This window comes from Bos indicus, chromosome X, assembly GCF_029378745.1.
Source record: "Bos indicus isolate NIAB-ARS_2022 breed Sahiwal x Tharparkar chromosome X, NIAB-ARS_B.indTharparkar_mat_pri_1.0, whole genome shotgun sequence".
Taxonomy (NCBI): domain Eukaryota; kingdom Metazoa; phylum Chordata; class Mammalia; order Artiodactyla; family Bovidae; genus Bos; species Bos indicus.
This window is the reverse complement of record NC_091789.1, coordinates 37,850,598-37,873,771: the sequence shown is the minus strand read 5'-3', so window position 1 is coordinate 37,873,771 and position 23,174 is coordinate 37,850,598. Positions and strand designations below refer to the sequence as shown.

The following is a 23,174-nucleotide window of genomic DNA, read 5'->3' as shown; positions in this document are numbered from 1 at the left end:
AGATGGGCTCGATAAAGCACAGAAATGGTATGAACCTAACAGAAGCAGAAGATATTAAGAGGTGGCAAGAATACACAGAAGAACTGTACAAAAAAGAGCTTCACAACCAAGATAATCATGATGGTGTGATCACTCACTTAGAGCCAGATGTCCTGGAATGTGAAGTCAAGTGGGCCTTACAAAGCATCACTACAAACAAAGCTAGTGGAGGTGATGAAATTCCAGTTGACCTATTTCAAATCCTGAAAGATGATGCTGTGAAAGTGCTGCACTCAATATGCCAGCTAATTTGGAAAACTCAGCAGTGACCACAGGACTGGAAAAGGTCAGTTTTCATTCCAATCCCAAAGAAAGGTAATGCCAAAGAATGCTCAAACTGCCACACAATTGCACTCATCTCACACGCTAGTAAAGTAATGCTAAAAATTCTCTAAGCCAGGCTTCAGCAATACGTGAACTGTGAACTTCCAGATGTTCAAGCTGGTTTTAGAAAAGGCAGAGGAACCAGAGATCAAATTGTCAACAACTGCTGGATCACTGAAAAAGCAAGAGAGTTCCAGAAAAACATCTATTTCTGCTTTATTGACTATGCCAAAGCCTTTGACTGTGTGGATCACAATAAACTGGAAAATTCTGAAAGAGATGGGAATACCAGACCACCTGACCTGCCTCTTGAGAAACCTATATGCAGGTCAGGAAGCAACAGTTAGAACTGGACATGGAACAACAGACTGGTTCCAAATAGGAAAAGGAGTACGTCAAGGCTGTATATTGTCACCCTGCTTATTTAACTTCTATGCAGAGTACATCATGAGAAACGCTAGGCTGGAAGAAGCACAAGCTGGAATCAGGATAGCTGGGAGAAATATCAATAACCTCAGATATGCAGATGATGCCACCCTTATGGCAGAAAGTGAAGAGGAACTCAAAAGCCTCTTGATGAAAGTGAAAGAGGAGAGTGAAAAAGTTGGCTTAAAGCTCAACATTCAGAAAATGAAGATCATGGCATCTGTTCCCATCACTTCATGGGAAATAGATGGGGAAAGAGTGGAAACAGTGTCAGACTTTATTTTTTGGGGCTCCAAAATCACTGCAGATGGTGATTGCAGCCATGAAATTAAAAGACGCTTACTCCTTGGAAGGAAAGTTATGACCAACCTAGATAGTATATTGAAAAGCAGAGACATTACTTTGCCAATAAAGGTCTGTCCAGTCAAGGCTATGGTTTTTCCGGTGGTCATGTATGGATGTGAGAGTTGGACTGTGAAGAAAGCTGAGCGCCAAAGAATTGATGCTTTTGAACTGTGGTGTTGGAAAAGACTCTTGAGAGTCCCTTGGACTGCAAGGAGATCCAACCAGTCCATCCTAAAGGAGATCAGTCCTGGGTGTTCATTGGAAGGACTGATTCTGAAGCTGAAACTCCAATACTTTGGCCACCTCATGCAAAAGGTTGACTCATTGGAAAAGACCCTGATGCTGGGAGGAATTGGGGGCAGGAGGAGAAGGGGACGACAGAGGATGAGATGGCTGGATGGCATCACTGACTCGATGGACGTGAGTTTGAGTGAACTCTGGGAGTTGGTGATGGACAGGGAGGCCTGGTGTGCTGCAATTCATGGGGTCACAAAGAGTCGGACACGACTGAGCAACTGAACTGAACTGAACTGATAGCCATTTCCAAAACAGTATGGAGATTCGTCAAAAAAAATTAGAAATAGAACTACCATATGATCCAGCAATCCAACTTTTGGGCATATATCTGTAGGAAATGAAAGCAAGATCTCAAAGGTGTGTGTGTGTGTGTGTGTGTGTGTGTGTGTGTGTAGGCAGCCATTAAAAAAATAAGGAAATTCTGCCATTTGTAACAACATACATAAGCCTGGAGGACATTATGCTAGGTGAAATAAGCTAAGCACAGAAAGACAAATAATATATTATTTCACTTATATATGGAATCTGAAAATGTCGAACTTTTATAACCAGAAAGTGGAATAATGTTTGCTGGGGGCTGGAAGTGGGGGAAATGGGGAGAAGTTGATCAAAGGATACACATTTTCAGTTATAAGATGAGTTCATTAAAAAAAGATGAATGAGTTCTAGGGATCTAACACACAGCATGGTGACCATAATTAATAATATTGCATACTTGAAATTTGCTAAAAGAATAGATCATAAGTGTTCTAACCACAGAAAATATTTCAAGTATGGAGGTGATGGATGTGTTAATTAACTAGATTATGGTGATCATTTCACAGTCCTTATCTTTCACACCTTTAAAGAAAACATTATGGTGTACAACCTAAATATTTACAATTTTTATTTGTTAATCATACCTCAATAAAGCTGAAAAAAGATAAAGAACCAAATTAAAAAATTAGCAAAGGATAAAAAAAGAAAAATATCAGCAAAGGATCAGAATGGACATTACTCCAAAGTAGATACACAAATTGCAACATGCACATGAAAAAATTATACTAAATTATTAGTATCAGGAAAATGTAAATGAAAATTACAAAGGGATACCACTTCCACCCATTCAGATGGCTATAATTAAACAAATGGAAAAGAAATGTTGGCAAGGATGTTGAAAAATTGGTACCCTTATACATTGCTGGTGGAATTGTAATAAGGTTCAGTCCTATGGAAAATACTTTGGCACTTCCTTATAAAGTTCAACACAGAATAACCATATGAACATGCAATTCCACTCCTAGGTATGTATCTAAAAGAACTGAAAAAGGGTGTTGAAAGAAATACTTGCATGTGAAGCAGTATTCACAATAGTTCAAAAAGGGAAACAACCAAAATGTTCATCAATGAATGGATAAATTGTAGTATATCCATACAATGGAATATTATTTGGTCATAAAAAGAAAGGAAGTACTAATTAATGCCACAGCATGAATGAAGCTGGAATATATGCTAAGTGAAAGAGCCCAGTTTCAAAGGTCCACATATTGACTGAGTCCTTTCATATGAAATATTCAGAATAGGAAAATCTTCAAAGACATAAAGTAGAATAGTGATTGACTAGGGATGGGAGGTTTAGGTGGAAATGAGGAATGATGGCTAATGAGTGTGGAGTTTCTTTGTAAACTGTTGTAAATTGATCCTGGTGCTGGTCATACAACTCTGAATATACTAAAAACTACCAGTTTATAAACTAAATGGGTGAATGGTATGATAGTGTACATGCTCAGTCACTCAGTTGTGTCTGACTCTTTACAACCCCATGGACTGCAACCCTCCAGGCTCCTCTGCCCACGGAATTTTCCAGGCAGGAATACTGGATTTGGTTGTCATTTCCTCCACTAGGGGATCCTTACAGCCCAGGGATCAGACCTGGGTCTCCTGCACTGGTAAGTAGATTCTTTACCACTGCACCATGATATATGAATTAAATATCATCTATGAATTAAATACCAATAAAGCTGTTTGAGAAAACATATGCTGAAAGGATAGAAGAGATATTAAAGTAATGTATGTGCCTGTCTAAACAAACTTCAACATTCTGTAAAGGAATATATAAAAATATAGCACTCAGTGAAGCAAAATTAACAATATTTGACATCTATACAAAATTGCATGGGAAGAAGCAGAAAAAATGTTAGCTACGTCAAATACAAAAATAAGTCAATAAAAACAGAGCCAGAAATGTCAAAGATGAAGGAATTGGTTGATAAACATACAACCTTGATAGTTACTGTGCTATCCTCAAGGATTTAAAAGAAAATGTTAACATAATGAAGACAGCGTTGAAAGATAAGAATCAAATGGAAATTCTAGAGATGAAAAATACCTTATTGGACATGAAAAAACAGGATTAAGAGAAGATTAGACTTTGCAAAACTAAGATCAGTGAACTTGAAGACATAGCAAAATAAAATCTCCAACCTGAAGTTCAGGGTTGGGGGAGAAAGGCTATAAAAATGCAAATTAACAGAGCTTCAGTCACTTGTGATACAATACCAATAACGGTAAAACACATTTAATTGAACACTGCATTGAGCAGGAAAAAAAAATGCAGCTTTCAAAGACCTAAATGTAAGACCAGAAACTATAAAACTCTTAAAGGAAAACATAGGCAGAACACTTGATGACCTAAGTGAAAGCAAGATCCTTTATGATCCACCTCCTAGAGGAATGGAAATAAAAACAAAAGTAAACAAGAGGGACCTGATTAAACTTAAAAGCTTCTGCATAGCAAAGGAAACTACAAGCAAGGTGAAAAGACAACCCTCAGAATGGGAGAAAATAATAGCAAATGAAACAAGTGACAAAGGATTAATTTCCAAAATATACAAACAACTCAATACCAAAAAACCAAACAACCCAATCAAAAAGTGGGAAAAATAACCTAAACAGACATTTCTCCAAAGCAGACATACAGATGGCTAACAAACACATGAAAAGATTCTCATCATTGCTCATTATCAGAGAAATGCAAATCAAAACTACAAAGAGATATCACCTCACACTGGTCAAAATGGCCATTATGAAAAAGTCTACAGACAATAAATGCTGGAGAGGGTGTGGAGAAAAGGGAATGCTCTTGCACTGTTGGTGGGAATGTAAATTGATACAGCCCCTATGGAAGACGGTATGGAGATTCCTTAAAAAAACTAGAAATAAAACCACCATATGACCCAGAAATCCCAATCCTAGGCATATACCCTGAGGAAATCAGGGTTGAAAAAGACATGTATCCTATTGTTCATTGCAGCACTATTTACAATAGCTAGAACATGGAAGCAACCTAGATGTCCACAGACAGATAAATGGATAAAGAAGTTGTGGTACATATACACAATGGAATATTACTCAGCCATAAAAGGTATGCCTTTGAGTCAGTTCTAATGAGGTAGATGAACCTAGAACCTATTATACGAAGTTAAGTAAGTTGCAAAGAGAAAGATAAATATCGTATTCTATTGTATATATACAGAATCTAGAAAAATGGTACTGAAGAATCTATTTACAGGGCAGCAGTGGAGAAACAGACATAGAGAATAGACTTATGGACATGGGGAGAGAGGAGGGGAGGGTAAAATGTATGGAAAGAGTAACATGGAAACTTACATTCAGTTCAGTTCGGTTCAGTTACTCAGTCATGTCCGACTCTTTGCGACCCCATGAATCGCAGCACGCCAGGCCTCTCTGTCTGTCACCAATTCCCGGAGTCTACTCAAACTCACGTCCATTGAGTCGGTGATGCCATCCAGCCATCTAATCCTGTCATCCCCTTCTCCTCCTGCCCCCAATCCCTCCCAGAATCAGGGCCTTTTCCAATGAGTCAACCCTTCACATGAGGTGGTCAAAGTATTGGAGTTTCAGCTTTAGCATCAGTCCTTCCAATGAACACCCAGGACTGACCTCCTTTAGGATGGACTGGTTTGGTCTCCTTGCAGTCCTAAGGACTCTTAAGAGTCTTCTCCAACACCACAGTTCAAAAGCATCAATTCTTCGGTGCTCAGCATTCTTCACAGTCCAACTCTCACATCCATACATGACCACCAGAAAAACCATAGCCTTGACTAGATGGACCTTTGTTGGCAAAGTAATGTCTCTGCTTTTTAATATGCTATCTAGGTTGGTCATAACTTTCCTTCCAAGGAGTAAGCATTTTTTAATTTCATGGCTGCAATCACCATTTGTAAAATAGCCAACGGGAATTTGCCGAGTTCAGGAAACTCAAACAGGGGCTCTGTATCAACCTAGAAGGGTGGGATGGGGAGGGAGATGGGAGGGACTGATTCATGTTGAAGTTTGCCAGAAAACAACAAAATTCTGTAAGGCAATTATCCTTCAATAAAAAAATAAATTAATTTAAAACATATGCAGCTTTCATGGATACACTGAACATCTACCTTGGTAGTGCATATATTCTTTTCTATAAAATAGATCTCAATTATATTTAAAAGACTTAAATAATATCTTCAACAGCAACAAAAGCTGTACTTAACCCTAATGTCCTATACTATAAAAAAAAAGAATCTTAAATAAAGAATCGAATCTCTCTTCAGAAACTAGAAAGTGAAGAGGAAAATAAACTGCAAGCAAGTAGAAGCAATGGATTAATACAGATATAAGTATTAATCTAATGAAACCGAAACGTGGTCCTTTGAGAGGATCAATCAAATTAATAGTTGTCTAGCCAGATCGATTAAGGAAGAAAAAGAAGGCATACATTACTATCAGCAATGAGAGTAGTAAGGTCACTACGGACTGCAGGGGTAAAGGAAATAGTATTAAGAAGTCTATGAACTTCCATATATGATGCTGGGTGAAGGGCTGAAGGCCAGGGATTTGGGCAGGATACAGATCCCATTACCCGTGACCCAAGCCTCCCTAAGAAGGTCAGGTCAAGGATTTCCAAAGCACTGTCACATGACCGCTTAACTTCCTAAGACCAAAAGATCTCCAGATCTTTCATCTGTGGTCTCCAACATGTCCCTCTTTCTCATGATATTCACTCAATGGTGGTTGTTTATTCTCTTACTGAGGGTCTATCACACCATGAGTCTGCCTGGGTCGCCTGAGATGCTCCGCCTCACGTGGGGTCCTGCCCCCGCTGAACCCGCTATACCCGGACACAGCACCTCGCGACTTCACGCCTCACCTCATAATTCTGCAGGCCTGCGTCAGGGGGCGCAGGACGGAGTGGCGGTGCAGGCCTGCTACTGTGCAAGGTCTTTCTTCCGTCATCTCAGGCGCCCCTCCCATCGCCCGGGTCCTGGCTCAGTCTGCTGGCCGGAAGAGGAGGGACCAGTTTCCGCTGCCTACCCTCGTGGCTGGCAGCTGGCGACGCAGTTATGGGGTCGTCCGCGTCCAAGGCTGCCCTCGGGGCAACCACCAACGAGCCCACCGAACCCGAGCAGAAACACCTGGCGGGTGAGTAGGCTCCATGGCCTCGCAGGCCCTGCCGCAACCCCAGCCCCCTCCCACCGCCCCACCCCCACCCCAGCCCCCCCACTCCGCGCCGGGAGGCCACGGGCGTGGGGGAGGGTGTGTTCGCACTGCAGTGCCTTTGATTGAGCCTGGAACCCAACCTATCTATGGTCTCCAAACGTCGAACTCTTCACACTTTCCGCCTGAAGCTTGGGACATAATAGGCAGCGGAGTAACAACTCGGTTTTCTGAGAGGGGTCTCATTCTTAAAGTTATCTGTTGCCCAGAGACTCCCTGTGGAGAAAGTATGGGGGTCTGTGTGTGTGGGCATGCTCAATCATGTCCGACTCTTTGTGCCAGAACAGTGGCGGATGGGGTGTGTGTCTGTGTGTGTGCGTATGTATGTGTATGCTCAGTTGTGTGCGACTCTACGCCAGAGCAGTGGTTTATAGGTGTGTGTGTGCACGCACACGCTCACTCGTGTCCGACTCTTTTCACTGGAGCAGTGGGATATGGGTGTGTGTGCGCATGTGCGCACATGTGCATGCATACTCAGTCATGTCCAATTCTTTGTGCCAGAACAGAGGCGTATGGCTGTGTGTGTGTGTCTGTGCTCATTCCTGTCCGACTCTTTGCACCAGAGCAGTGGCGTGTGTGTGCGCGAGCTCAGTCATGTCCGACTCTTTGTGCCGGAGCAGTGGCATATGGGTGTGCATGTGTGTCTGTGTGTGAGCTCAGTCGTGTCCGACTCTATGCGCCTGAGCAGTGGTGTTGGGTATGTGTGTGTGTATGCGTGCTCAGTTGTGTCTGACTCTTTGCACCAGAGCAGTGGTGGATGGCTGTGTGTGTGTGTGTGTGCTCAGTTGTGTCCGACTCTGCACCAGAGCAGTGGAGTATGGGTGTGTGTGTGTGTGTGCTCAGTGGTGTCCAACTCTTTGCACCAGAGCAGTGGCGTATAAGGGTGTGTGTGTGTGTGCGCTCCGTAGTGTCTGCCTCTTTGTGGTGGAACAGTGGCATATGGGTGTGTATGTGTGTGTATGTGTGTGCATGTTCAATCGTGACTGACTCTTTTCGCCAGAGCAGTGGTGTATGTGTGTGTGCGTGCATGTGTGTATGTGTGTTCATGCTCAGTACTGTCCAACTCTGCGCTGGAGCAGTGGCATATGGGTGGGTGCGTGTGTATGTGTGTGTGCTGTCATATCTGACTCTGCACCAGAGCAGTAGCATTGGGTGTGTGTGTGTGTGTGTATGTGTGCTCAGTCATGTCTGACACTTGGTGCCAGAGCAGTGGCATATGGGTGTGTGTGCGTGTGTGTGTGTGTGTGTGTGTGCGTGCTCAGTTGTGTCCGACTCTTTGTGGTGGAACAGTGGCGTATGGGTGTGTGCATGTGTATGTGTGTGTGTGTGCACACTCAGTCCTGTCCGACTCTTTGCACCAGAGCAGTGGCGTATGGGTGTGTATGTGTGTCTGTGTGTGAGCTCAGTCATGTCCGACTCTTTCCACTGGAGCAGTGGTAGATGGCTGTGTGTGTGTGTATGTGCTCAGTCGTGTCTGACTCTGCACCAAAGCAGTGGCATATGGGTGTGTGTGCTCAATCATGTCCAACTATTTTCATTGGAGTAGTGGCATATGGGGGTGTGTGTGTGTATGCACATGCATGCTAAGTCATTTCTGACTCCGAACCAGAGCAGTGGCATATGGGTGTGTGTGTGTGTATGTATGTGTGCATGCTCAGTCGTGTCCAACTCTTTGCACTGAAGCAGTGGCATATAGGTGTGTGTGTGTGTGCGTGCTCGTGTCCAACTCTTTGCATTGGAGCAGTGGCATATGGGTGTGTGTGTATGTATGCACATGCATGCTAAGTCATATCTGACTCTGAACCAGAGCAGTGGCATATGGGTGTGTGTGTGTGTGTATGTGTGCATGCTCAGTTGTGTCTGATTCTTTGCACTGAAGCAGTGGCGTATTGGGGGGTGTGTGTGTGTGTGTGTGCTCAGTTGTGTCTAACCCTTTGTGTTGGAACAGTGGTGTATGGGTGTGTGTGTGTGTGTGTGTGCTCAGTCATGTCTGACTGCACCAGCGCGGTGACATATGGGTGGGTGGGTGTGTGTGTGTGAGTATTCAGTCGTATCTGACTCTTTTTGCCAGAGCAGTGGCATACGGGTTTGTGCGTGTGTGTGTGTGTGTGTGTGTGTGTGTGATCAGTCATGTCTGACTCTGCACCAGAGCAGTGGTGTATGGTTGTGTGTGTGTGTTCATGCTCAGTCCTGTCTGACTCTTTGAGCTGGAGCAGTGGCATATGGGTGTGTGCATTTGTGTGTTTGTGTGTATGTGTGCTCAGTCGTGTCCAACTCTTTGCACTGGAGCAGTGGCTTATGGGTGTGTGTGTGTGGGGGGGGGCTCAGTCATGTCCAACTCTTTGCACTGGAGAAGTGGCATATGGGTTTGTGCATGTGTGTGTGTATACTCATTCATGTCCGACTCTTTGCACTGGAGCAGTGATGGGTGTGTGTGTGTGTGTGTGTGTGTGTGTGTGTATACGTGCTCAGTTGTGTCAGACATTTTGTGCCAGAGCAGTAGCGGATGGCTGTGTGTGTGTGTGTGTGTGCATGTGCTCAGTCATGTTCGACTCTTTGCGCTGGAGCAGTGGTGGATAGGTGGGTGTGTGTGTGTGTACGTGCTCAGTCATGTCCAACTCTTTGCACTGAGCATTGGCATATGGGGCTGTGGGTGTGTGTGTATGTGCAGAGTCGTCTCCAACTCTTTGTGCCAGAGCAGTGGCATATGGCTGTGTGTGTGTTTGTGTGTCTGTGTGCGAACTCAGTTGTTTCTGACTATTTGCACCTGAACAGTGGTGTATGGGTGTGTGTGTGTGTGTGTTCAGTCATGTCTGACTCCGCACCAGAGCAGTGGTGGATGGCTGTGTGTGTGTGTGTGTGCTCAATCAATTGTGTCCGACTCTGTACCAGAGCAGTGGCATATGTTGTGTGTGTGTGTATGTGTGCATGCTCAGTCGTGTCTGACTCTTTGCACTGGAGCAGTGGCATATGGGGGTGTGTGTGTGTGTGTGCTCGGTCGAGTCCAACTCTTTGCATTGGAGCAGTGGCATATGGGTGTGTGTGTGTCCATGTGTGTGTGCGTGTGCACTCAGTTGTGTCCAACTTTTTGCACTGGAGCACTTTCTCTGTACTAGAGCAGTGACATATGGGTGTGTGTGTGTGTGCGCATGCATGTGCACACTATACTGTCCGACTGTTTGTGGTGGAACAGGTGCGTATGGTGTGTGCGTGTGTGTGCTTGGTCAAGTCCGACTGCGCCAGCGCAGTGGCATATGGGTGTGTATGTGGGTGTGTGTGTGTTCATTCATGTCTGACTCTTTTCGCTGGAGCAGTGGCATATGGGTCTGTGCATGTGTGTGTGTGTGTATGTGTGTGTGATCAGTCATGTCTGACTCTGCACCAGAGCAGTGATGTATGGTTGTGTGTGTGTGTTCATGCTCAGTCCTGTCTGACTCTTTGCGCTGGAGCAGTGGCATATGGCTGTGTGTGTACGTGTGCTTGGTCATGTCCGACTGCACCAGGCAGTGGCGTATGTGTGTGTGTGTGTGTGTGTGTGGATGGGTGGGTGTGCGTGCGCAGTCATGTCTGACACTTGGTGCCAGAGCAGTGGCATATGGGTGTGTGTGTGTGTGTGTGTGTGCGCACGCACACGCGTGTGCTCAGTTATGTCTGACTCTTTGTGCAAGAGCAGTTGCATATGGGTGTGTGTGTGTGTGTGTGTGTGTGCTCAGTCGTGTCCAGCTCTTTGCATTGGAGCAGTGGCATATGGGGGTGTGTGTGTGTATGCGTGTGTATGCTAAGTCATATCTGACTCTGTACCAGAGCAGTGGCATATGGGTGTGTGTGAGTGTGTGTGTGCGTGCTCTGTCATGTCCGACTCTTTGCACCGAGCAGTGGCATATGGGGGTGTGGGTGTGTGTGAACGTGCAAAGTCATGTCGGACTCTTTGTTCCAGAGCAGTGGCATATGGCTGTGTGTGTGTTTCTGTGTGTCTGTGCGAACTCAGTCTTGTCCTACTCTTTGCGCTGGAGCAGTGGCGGATGGCTGTGTGTGTGTTCTTAGTCATGTCTGACTCTGCACTGGAGCAGTGGCATATGGGTGTGTGGGTGTGTGTGCACATGCAGAGTCGTGTCCAATTCTTTGTGCCAGAGCAGTCACATATGGCTGTGTGTGTGTTTGTGTGTCTCTATGAGAACTCAATTGTTTCTGACTATTTGCACCTGAGCAGTGATGTATGGGTGTATGAGTGTGTGTGTGCTCAGTCATGTCTAACTCTGCACTGGAGCAGTGGTGGATGGCTATGTGTGTGTGTGCGTGTGTATGTGCTCAGTCATGTCCAACTCTTTGCACTGGAGCAGTGGCATATGTGTGTGTGTGTGTGTGTGTGTGTGTGTGTGTATGTGTGAATGCTCAGTCATGTCCATATGTGTGAATGTTCAGTTGTGTCCAACTTTTTGCACCAGAGCAGGGGCATATAGGTTTGTGTGTGTGTGCACACACCCATATACACTCTGTAGTGTCTGACTCTTTGTGGTGGAACAGTGGCATATTGGTGTGTGCATGTGTGTGCTCAGTCATGTCTGACTCTGCACCAGGCAGTGGCGTATGGGTGTGTGTGTGTGGGTGGGTGGGTGGGTGTGTGTGCTCAGTCATGTCTGACACTTGGTGCCAGAGCAGTGGCATATGGGTGTCTGTGTGTGTGTGTGTGCACACGCATGCGTGCTCAGTTATGTCTGACTCTTTGTGCAAGAGCAGTGGCAGATGGGTCTGTGCATGTGTGTGTGTGTGTGTATGTGATCAGTCATGTCTGACAATTTGAGCTGGAGCAGTGGCATATGGGTGTGTGCATTTGTGTGTTTGTGTGTGTGTGTGCTCAGTCGTGTCCAACTCTTTGCACTGGAGCAGTGGCTTATGGGTGTGTGTATGTGTGTGTGTGTGTGCTCAGTCATGTCCAACTCTTTGCACTGGAGCTGTGGCATACGGGGGTGTGGGTGTGTATGAACGTGCAGAGTCATGTCAGACTTTTTATGCCGGAGCAGTGGCATATGGCTGTGTGTGTGTTTCTGTGTCTCTGTGAGAACTCAGTCTTGTCCTACTCTTTGCACTGGAGCAGTGGCATATGGGTGTGTGCGTGTGTGTATGCTCAGTCATGTCTGACTCTTTGCACTGGAGCTGTGGTGGATGGGTGTGTGTGTGTGTGTCTACGTGCTCAGTCGTGTCAGACTTTTTCCACCAGAGCAGTGGCAGATGGCTGTGTGTGTGTGTGTGTGTGTGTGCTCAGTTGTGTCTGAATCTTTGTGCTGGAGCAGTGGCCTATGGTGTATGTGTCTGTGTGCTCAATCTTGTCCAACTATTTGCGTTGGAGCAGTGGCATATGGGGGTTTGTGTGTGTGTGTGCATGCATGCTAAGTCATATCTGACTCTGTACTGGAGCAGTGGCATTTGGTTGTGTGTGTGTGCATGTGTGCATGCTCAGTCATGTCTGACTCTTTGCACTGAAGCAGTGGCATATGAGTGTGTGTGTGCGCGCACACGTGCATGCTCTGTAGTGTCCAACTCTTTGTGATGGAACAGTGGTGTATGGGTGTGTGCGTGTGTGTGCTCGGTCATGTTCGACTGCACCAGCGCAGTGGCATAAGGGTGTGTGTGTGTGCGTGTTCAGTTGTGTCTGAATCATTTTGCCGGAGCAGTGGCATATGGGTCTATGCATGTGTGTGTGTGTGTGTGTGTGTGTGATCAGTCATGTCTGACTCTGAACCAGAGCAGTGGCGTATGGTTGTGTATGTGTTCATGATCAGTCCTGTCTGACACTTTGAGCTGGAGCAGTGGCATATGGGTGTGTGCATTTGTGTGTTTGTGTGTGTGCTCAGTCGTGTCCAACTCTTTGCACTGGAGCAGTGGCATATGTGTGTGTGTGTGTGTGTGTGTTCATTCATGTCCGACTCTCTGCACTGGAGCAGTGGCAGATGGCTGTGTATGTGTGTGTGCGTGTGTGTGTGCTCCGTCATTTCCAACTCTTTGCACTGAGCAGTGGCATATGGGGGTGTGGGTGTGTGTGAACGTGCAGAGTCATGTCAGACTTTTTGTGCCGGAGCAGTGGCATATGGATGTGTGTGTGTTTCTGTGTCTCTGTGTGAACTCAGTCTTGTCCTACTCTTTGCACTGGAGCAGTGGCGTATGGGTGTGTGTGCATGTGCAGAGTCGTATCCAATTCTTTGTGCCGGAGTAGTTGCATATGTCTGTGTGTGTGTTTGTGTGTCTCTTTGTGAACTCACGGAGAAGGCAATGGCAACCCACTCCAGTACTCTTGCCTGGAAAATCCCATGGATGGAGGAGCCTGGTAGGCTACAGTCCATGCGGTCGCGAAGAGTCGGACGTGACTGAATGACTTCACTTTCACTTTTGACTTTCATGCATTGGAGAAGGAAATGGCAACCCACTCCAGTGTTCTTGCCTGGAGAATCCCAGGGACAGAGGAGCCTGTCGGGCTGCCGTCTATGGGGTCGCACAGAGTCGGACACGACTGAAGCAACTTAGCAGCAGCAGCGGCAGCATGCGAACTCAGTCATTTCTGACTGTTTGCACCTGAGCAGTGGTGTATGGGTGTATGAGTGTGTGTGTGCTCAGTCATGTCTGATTCTGCACCAGAGCAGTGGTGGATGGCTGTGTGTGTGTGTGTGTGCACGCGCTCAATCGTGTCCGACTCTTTGCATTGGAGCAGTGGCATATGGGTGTGTGTGTGTGTGTGTGTGTATGCATGTGCATGCTAAGTCATATCTGACTCTGTACCAGAGCAGTGGCATATGGGTGTGTGCATTTGTGTGTTCATATGTGTGTGTGCTCAGTCTTGTCCAACTCTTTGCACTGGAGCAGTGGCATATGGAGGTGTGCATGCGTGTGTGTGTGCGCTCAGTCACGTCCAACTCTTGGCACTGGAGCAGTGGCATATGTTTGTGTGTGTGTGTGTGCTCAGTAGTGTCTGACTCTTTGTGGTGGAGCAGTAGCATATGGCTGTGTGTGTGTGTGTGTGCTCGGTCGAGTCCAACTCTTTGCATTGGAGCAGTGGCATATGGGGGGCTGTGTGTGTATGCACATGCATGCTAAGTCATATCTGACTCTGTACCAGAGCAGTGGCATGTGGATATGCACATTTGTGTGTCTGTATGTGTGTGTGCTCAGTCGTCTCCAACTCTTTGCACTGGAGCAGTGGCATATGGGTGTGTGCGTATGTGTGTGTGTGCTCAGTTGTGTCCAACTCTGCACTGGAGCAGTGGCATATGGATGTGTGTGTGTGTGTGTGTGCATGCTCAGTAGTGTCTGACACTTTGTGGTGGTGCAGTGGCGTATGGCTGTGTGTGTTCATGCTCAGTCCTGTCTGACTCTTTGAGCTGGAGCAGTGGCATATGGGTGTGCGTTTGTGTGTTTGTGTGTGTATGTGCTTAGTCATGTCCAACTCTTTGCACTGGAGCAGTGGCATATGGGTGTGTGTGTGTGTGTATGTGTGCATGCTCAGTCGTGCCCAACTCTTTGCACTGAAGCAGTGGCATATGGGTTTGTGTGTGTGTGTGTGTGCATGCTCAATTGTGTCCAACTGTTTGCGTCGGAGCAGTGGCATATGAGGGTGTGTGTGTGTGTGTGTGCGTGTGTGCATGCTCTGTAGTGTCCGACTCTTTGTGGTAGAACAGTGACATATGGGTGTGTGCATGTGAGGGCTCAGTCATGTCCGACTGCAGCAGCGCAGTGGCATATGGATATGTGCATGTGTGTGTGTGTGTCCTCAGTAGTGTCTGAATTTTTGTGGTGGAGCGGTGGCGTATAGCTATGTGTGTGTGCTCGGTCGTGTCCAACTCTGCACCAGAGCAGTTGCATATGGGTGTGTGTGTGTGTCTGCATGCTCAGTTGTGTCTGACTCGTTGCACGGGAGCAGTGGCATATGGCTGTGTGCGTGTGTGTGTTTGTTTGCTCTGTCATGTATGACTCTGAACCAGAGCAGTGACATGTGGTTGTGTGGGTGTTGTATTCATGCTCAGTCGTGTGTGACTCTTGGTGCCGGAGCAGTGGCAGATGGCTGTATGTGTGTGTGTTTGTGCTCAATCGTGTCTGACTCTTTGCCAGAGCAGTGGCGTATGGGTGTGTGTGTTCATGCTCAGTCCTGTCCCACTTTTTGCGCCTGAGCAGTGGCATACGGGTGTGCACGCACGCGTGTGTGTGTGCACTTTCTCATGTCCGACTCTTTGCACTGGAGCAGTGGCATATGGGTGTGTGTGTGCGTCCATACACTCAGTAGTGTCTGACTCTTTGTGGTGGAATAGTGAGGTATGGGTGTGTGTGTGTGTGTGCGTGCGCTCAGTCCTCCATTACTCTGTGCACTGGAGTAGTGGTAGATGGGTGTGTGTGTGTATGTGTGTGTGTTTGTGTGCATGCTCAGTCATGTCTGACTCTTCGTCCCAGAGCAGTGGCATGTGGAAGTGTATGTGTGTGTGTGCGTGTGTGCGCGCGTGTGCGTGTGTGTGCACGCGTGCATGCTCAGTTATGTCCAACTCTTTGTGCTGGAGCAGTGGCATGTGTGTGTGTGTGGGTGTGTGTGTGTGCACGCTCAGTCATGTCTGACTCTGTGCAGGAACAGTGGCGGATGGGTGTGTGTGTGTGTGCTCAGTGCTGTCCAACTCTGCAGCAGAGTAGTGGCAGATGGCTGTGTGTGTGTGTTGTGTGTGTGCACTCAGTCATGTCCTACATTTTGTACCAGAGCAGTGGCATATGGGTGTGTGTTTGTGCATTTGTGTGTGTGCGTGCTCAGTCCTGTCCAACTTTTTGTCCTGGAGCAGAGGCATATGGGTGCGTGTGTGTGTGTGTGTGCATGCTCAGTTGTGTTCGACTCTTTGTGCTGGAGCAGTGGCCTATGGTGTGTCTGTGTGTGTGTGTGTGTGTGTGCTCAGTCATGTCCAACTATTTGCATTGGAACAGTGGCATATGTGTGTGTGTGTGTATGTGTGTGCATGCTCAGTCATATCTGACTCTGTGCCAGAGCAGTTGCATATGGGTGTGTGTGTGTGTGTATGTGTGTGTGTGCTCAGTCATGTTTGATTCTGCACTGGAGCACTGGTGGATGGATGTGTGTGTTTGTGTGTGTGCATGCTCAGTCGTGTCCAACTCTTTGCTCCAGAGCAGTGGTGTATGGGTTTGTGCCTGTGTGTGTGCATGCTCAGTCATGTCCAACTCTGCTCCAGAGCAGTGGCGTATGGGTTTGTGCCTGTGTGCATGCTCAGTCGTGTCTGACTCTATGTGCTGGAGCAGTGGAGTATGTGTGTGTGTGTGCTCAGTCATGTCCGACTCTTTGCACCAGAGCAGTGGCACATGGGTGTGTGTGTGTGTGTGCTCAGTCATGTCTGACTTTGTGCCAGAGCAGTGGTGTATGGGTGTGTGTGTGTGTGTCCTCAGTTGTGTCCGACTCTTTGCACAGGAGCAGTGGCTTCATAAACAGTCTGTGCTGTTGGCAATAGATGTAAATCCCATTGCTATTGCAACCTTTGTAGATGATTCAGCCTTTTGATCAACTCTTGATTTTGCTCTTTGGCTTCAAAACTATTCATTGACCTCCTGCATTGGTCTCCTGAAGTTTTTTCTTATTATCATGATAATGGGTATTTATTGCAGCAACTACCAGTTCACCACAGTTAAGCAGATTAATTTCCTCTTGCTATATATATTTTTAAAGTTTCCTGAAAATTATTCTCAACAGGTCCCATATTAGATTCTGGGACAGTATATATAATCCAGCCCTGTGCTAGGATGTAACATGTACCAGGATTAACTTTTCAAAACCTGAAGGTTAAGCAATAATTACCAATGTGAAGGGTGCATGGAACCAAACAGGAGCACTTGAATCAGTACCAGCATAACTGAAAGATTCAGTCCAAAGACTGAAATCATGCTGAAGCAGAAATGAAAAGATTGCAGAGGAAACTGCACAGAAAGAGGAATGAAGCAGACCTAAAGATAAAAAATATAGCAGAGAATCTCATTCTTCATAACCTTAAACATGGCATGAACATGTGTGCTAAGTTGTTTCAGTCATGTCCAAGTCTGTGCAACTCTGTGGACTGTACCTGCCAAGCTCCTCTGTCCATGAGATTCTCCAAACAAGAATACTGGAGTGGGTTCCTATGCCCTTTTCCAGGGGATCTTCCCCACCAATAATCAAACCCATGACTCCTGTATTGCAGGGAGATTATTTACTGCCTGAGCCACCAGGGAAGCCTGCCAAACATGGCACAGCAACTGGCGCATATTAGGCATTGACGCTGAGTATATATGTTTGTTGAATAAGTAAATCTTACTTTACAGGGTCAGTCTGTCACTTTAATCCACTAGCATATTTGTTAAGCCCCCTCCTCAGTACCTGTCCTACTGCTGTGCATATCAAGATGCTGCATAATGGATAAGTGCTATGGATGAAGTTGTTTTAGAGTGATAGTTTATAGATGGTTTGGAAAGCAAGGAGAATTTTTGAAGTGATAAACAGCAAGGAATCATTGCCATGTTCTTCAGTAGGAAAACGAAGCAATGAAACTTACCTTTTGAGGGGCTGTAAAAGTCAATTAATTAATGGTTATAACCTTGAGGCAGGAAAGCAGAAAGCTGTTGCAATAAACCAGGTATGAGGCTGTGGGGAAGTGGACTAAAGAAGAAGCAGTAAGAAATTACAAGATGTAAACCAAAAAGTAAGTCTTAGGGAGACAAAGCTCCTTACTGAACCTTCATGGAATGACACTTTTCTTGAGCGAGGCACAATGACATAATGTTTAATACCTTGATCTTCAAAGTCAAACAAACCTTATTTCAAATTCCAGCCCTTCCACTGAACTACCTGTATGACCTCGAGCATGTTACTTACCTTCTTGAGTCTTATCCATTTATTTAACAAGTATTTTCCTTACTTGTTCCAACTTGGTATGTGCCAGCTACTGTGCTGGGTCTTGAGGAGACACTGGTGAGCAGAGTCAATGCAATCACAATTCTCATTAACTCTATGGAACAAATAGGATAAACAGTCATTCAGTGTCACCTACCATGTTAGTACCAGGTGACTCAGTGGTAAAGAATCTGCCTGCAATACAGGAGAAGTGGGTTTGACCCCTGGGTTGGGGAGACCCCCTGGAAGAGGAAATGGCAACCCACTCCAGGATTCTTGCCTGGAGAATCCCATGGACAGAGGAGCCTGGTGGGCTAGAGTCTGTGGGGTTGCAAAGAGTCAGACACGGCTGAACAACTGAGCATGGGCATGCACAAATTTTACTATTGGAAATGAAGAAAATGTTTCAGATGATTCTCTTTGTCATGTCTCTGAGATTTGATTGCATCTGTATTTCAGGTAAAGTTACCGATTTTGGTTTTGAAATTTTTTTTTTCTCAGTCTGTGTTTTAATGCTTGTCACTGTCTCTAATTTAGATCTGATCCAGTATATAAATGGAACAAATATGAGTGTTGTTCATCTGGCTGACGTTCTTTCTGAGAAAACTGGTAGCAGCAGCTGGGTGGTGGTGTTCAAAGCCCTGGTTACTGTCCATCACCTCATGGTGTATGGAAATGAGGTGAGCATGGCGTATATTCCTTCCTTTTAGTACAAAGGACTGTCAGGACACAACTGCTGAATATGCTCAATGTGTTAGGGGCTTACTACATTTTGCTTCCATTCATGACAAGTGGGGAAAGTACATAGAAGTAGATATTAAAACACCAATTTTTCCATTTTTACTTATGAATTTCTCTTTGCAATCAGTATTTAATAAAGTATACCATTTTGCTAGTAGAGGAAGTATGCCACGGAATGATATTTAGAGTCCAATATCATTTCTATAAATGTTTAAAATTCAAACAATATTTGTCCATGTAACAGGTATATATATGAAACTATAAATAAAATAAGATGCAAAGACAACACATGAAAATTTTGATAATGTTTCCTTCTAGGTAGGAGAAGTAAATTGAACTTGAGGATGGGACAAAGACCACTATCAACTTGATCTGTAAGGCTTTATGCCTCTTATTTTAAAAATAGAGTTGAAGGGAATTCCCTGGTGGTCCAGTCATTAAGAATCTGCCTTGCAATGTAGGGGATGAGAGTTCGATCCCCAGCTGGGAAACTAAGATCCCACATGCCACGGGCCAACTGAGCCTGTGCCACAGCTAGAGATTCAGTGCACCACAACAAAAGATCCCGTGTAACAAAATGAAGATCCATTGTGCTGCAACTAAAACCTAACTCAGCCAAATAAATAAATGATAAATTCCTGCCGAAAAATAGAACTGAAGGAGACATGTGCAAAAGTTAGCAGTTGTCATTTCTGGGCATTGGGGTCCAGAGATGTACCACAGTATTCTTTTTATTTTTCCATTAATTGAATTGTTAAATAATTTAACATGAATGATTAAAATAATTAATCCTATAATTGCCACTGACCCTTGAATACCCCAGGTTTGAGCTGCACAGGTCCTCTTGTATGTGGCTTTTTTCCATCGTAAATACTACAGCACTATGATATTCATTCTTGGTTGACTCCACAGGCATGGATGGAATCACAGTTACAGTGGTATGGCATCTACAGATAGCTGACTGTAAATTATATGTGGGTTTTATTCCCTGATGGCTCAGCTGGTAAAGAATCCACCTGCAATGTGGGAGACCTGGGTTTGATCCCTAGATTGGGAAGATCCCCTGGAGAAGGGAAAGGCTACCCACTCCAGTATTCTGGCCTGGAGAATTCCATGCACTGTATATATAGTCGATGGGGTTGCAAAGAGTTGGACATGACTGGGTGACTCTCACTTTATATACTATGAATTATATGGGAATTTTCGACTGCATGGTGGGTCAGTGTCCCTAATTCCTGAGATGTTACTGATAGAAAGGCGTGGGTGAAAAGTGTGTATTCACATTAGCTTTAATGTTTAACCCCTTGTTTATTTGGGGGGTATGTCAACAGACTTGGCAGCACTGCAGATCCTTATGTTGGCTATCCCAGGGTGTGATGGTGCTCACCTTAATCAATGCCCCTGAAATAGATAGAAGATATGTACGATAGAATTATGTTAAGTATGTATTCACAAAGACAAAATCACAAATGAACTCTATTTGTGAACTGAAACTGATTTTGAGAATTTGGCACACTTGTTTGACAGCGTTTTATCCAACATCTTGCATCGAGAAGTTCTTTGTTCACTTTACACAACTTTCTGGATAAAAGTGTCGTAGAAGGTAAGATGATTCTTTGATGGAAATATTTCTTTGTGGCAAGGAGGGAAATGTTCTGGAAACCATGCCTAGTTTATAAAAATGGTTCTGAATGATGAAGGGTGTGATGTGGTGTATGTTTTATGATGGAAAGTAATTTCTAAATTCATTGACACAACACATATGCAGGTATTTACTCAGTGAGGCTTTCCTGCCTCAGCGTCCCAAAAATCATGGTCCCTTTATCCCTTCTCTGCTTGAGTTTTATTCTTTCCACTTCTCAGCAACTAAACATCTCTGTATTTTTCTTTTCTTTTGCTTGTCTATCAATCACCATTGGAGTATAAGATCCATGTAGGCAGGTTTTTTTTTTTTTGGGGGGGGGAGGTCTCTGTTGTTCACTACTGAACCTACAGCATCATAGTGAACACTGAATAATTGTTGAATGAATAAGTAAGTTGAATAAATGAATCAAGGCCCATAGTGAGCAGCTGAGTTTCTGTCATGGCCTTTCTCTTTACATTTTGTCTATGAAGTAGGGGCAAGGTCGTTTGTTGAATGAAAGGAAGACCGGAGCAATGGTAACAAGGGGATAGGGGGGTGTCAGGAAAATGCTAAGGATTTATAATAGTGTCTATGAAAATGTGAAAGGAACTAACAAAGTTCAGTTATTTCTCTGGTTCAGGAATGTCACCATCAATACCACATCCAAAGGTGATATCAACACTTTGAGGAAGGGCTGGTGCACTGGGATGACCCTGAGGGATGGCATGGGGAGTGAGGTGGGAGGGAGGGTCAGGATGGGGGACATATGTACACCCATGGCTGATTCATGTGAATGTATGACAAAAACCACCACAATATTGTGAAGTAATTAGCCTTCAATTAAAAATAAATAAACAAACATAAATTCATTTAAAAAATAATCTTTAACAGAAAGTTTTAGGAATACTGTACTTGATGAGTAATAAAAGCCATTCTAGTGTTTTATGCTTCAAAGATACTGTTGAGGGATATGTGTGAATGTGGAATGATAAATCTTTGCATTTGGTGACGTATGTTGTAAATAGTTAACATTGGTTAAACTGGAAATAATAAAAGGTATTTCATTTTTAGGCTATGCTATGTCAGCTTTCATCAGACGATATAGCAAGTACTTGAATGAAAAGTCACTCGCATATAGACTGATGGAGTCAGACATCACCAAAATCAAGAGAGGGTAGGTAAATATTGTTAGTTTTTAAGCAAGAAGTACTGCAGTACATATCTGTTCTGATATGTAGTTTGGCAAAAATGCAGCTGTTTTTCAAGATGCCGATGTCACAGTGCTTCTCAAACTCTTAATTAGCATTGATGTTATGAACTTTTTTTATCTTTTATAGGGCAGATGGTGTGATGAGAACTATGAACACTAAGGAACTGCTGAACACTCTTCCAGTTATTCAAATTCAGTTTGACGCTCTTCTGAATTTTAATGTAAGAGCTTTATAAATCCTTTTTTAAGAAAATATTGTTAAGCAGCATTGTTTGACTGTAGGTGGGAGAGGGGAAAAACCATGGTGGTAATTAATTCCTCTTTAATTTCCAGGCAAATGCTGATGAACTAACTAATGGTATAATACATGCTGCTTTCATGCTCCTCTTTAAGGATTCTCTTCGTCTCTTTGTAGCCTATAATGAGGGGATCCTTAATCTGCTAGGTAAGCTAAAAAATAGACATGACTTTTTAAAAGCTAAACTGGCAAAAATTCTTTATTTGTAAAAAACTTTTATATCTACATTTAGATTCATCTGTGTTTTAGGTTGAAAATAGAAGATCCTTACAAGGTCATATATATTTACATAATTAGACATCATATTGCTTTTTTTGTTAAAAATAATTAATCAGCCACAGAGCTTTTCAATTTGTATATAAGTGCTAACTGATACTTCTGGGAAATTTATTGGGAAATTAACATGGATTGCCATATTTATTCATTACACAGTAAGTCTCACTCAACTAATGTCAAATAGTACAATTCTAACTTTCCTAAGATATAGCCTACAAATTATTGTTTTGATCATATACAAGCAAATGTTTCTTAGGCTTTTTAGGAAACTTCAGTCATCATTTAGCCCTAACCAGTTTCATTGTTGACAATTTGAGATATTTCTTGCATTTAGGAAGTGCCTGGTACATTTGTTGAGTTATAAAGGGTAGGAAATAACAGCCTCTCTGTCAGAGACCATCAGAACTTGATGTTAATCAAAAAGATTCCAGACTAGAATTTGTAGAAATTAAACAAAACTATCTAAATTATATGTGTATGCTATTAAATGCCATATATATTACCAGCACCAGTGTTCAGCATGCAGTAGTTCCTGTATAAAAAATCTGTTGTTTATACTTAGATGTGCAGTGTTGTTTGTTAAAGCAAAACATTATTGGATTAAAACTATAATTGTTTTCAAGAAGTTAAAATAATATCCAGAATTAACATAGAATCATCAGAAAGGAATTAAACTGGGGATTGCTAAAATACTGGCTACTTTGTCATTTTTTTCTATTTTTAGATAAATATTTTGACATGGGGAAGAAGCAATGCAGGGAAAGTTTGGATATTTACATCAAGTTCCTCGACAGAATGACTAAATTGGCACAGTTCCTTAAAGTTGCAGAGGTACAGAAATCTATTTCTAGCCACAGCTTTTGTGCTATTTTCTGTATTAGTTTAGTATCCTGTACAACTATACCTCCACCCCACAATCACTGCCACATAAACAGAAATGGGTAGTTTTAACTATTTTGTAAACAGTACAACTAAAAACTAGGAATAGGTACTTCAAATGTACCCTCCAGTGCACTTGTGATCAAAAACAATCTTACAATGATTTCTGTTTGTGACTTGAGGATAATTTATACCAAGCTTACCTTCCTACCAGAAACAGCTCTAAAACCAGTGAGATAAGGAAACATATGAGGTGGGCCACAGGTTTGCCCTAGTAGCTAATTCT

At 44.0% G+C, this 23,174-nt stretch overlaps 1 protein-coding gene across 1 annotated transcript in view; it reads left to right on the top strand.

Moving 5' to 3' along the window:
- Positions 1-6,812: 6,812 nt before the first annotated feature.
- LOC139181486 (phosphatidylinositol-binding clathrin assembly protein-like) overlaps positions 6,813-23,174 on the top strand; it is a 45,644-nt gene continuing 29,282 nt past the window's right edge. Inside the window, exons 1-7 of the mRNA XM_070785014.1 lie at positions 6,813-6,891; positions 18,398-18,540; positions 20,129-20,204; positions 21,297-21,399; positions 21,563-21,656; positions 21,769-21,880; positions 22,734-22,840. Coding sequence (XP_070641115.1) covers positions 6,813-6,891; positions 18,398-18,540; positions 20,129-20,204; positions 21,297-21,399; positions 21,563-21,656; positions 21,769-21,880; positions 22,734-22,840 — 714 coding nt within the window. The remainder of the gene's footprint in view (positions 6,892-18,397; positions 18,541-20,128; positions 20,205-21,296; positions 21,400-21,562; positions 21,657-21,768; positions 21,881-22,733; positions 22,841-23,174) is intronic.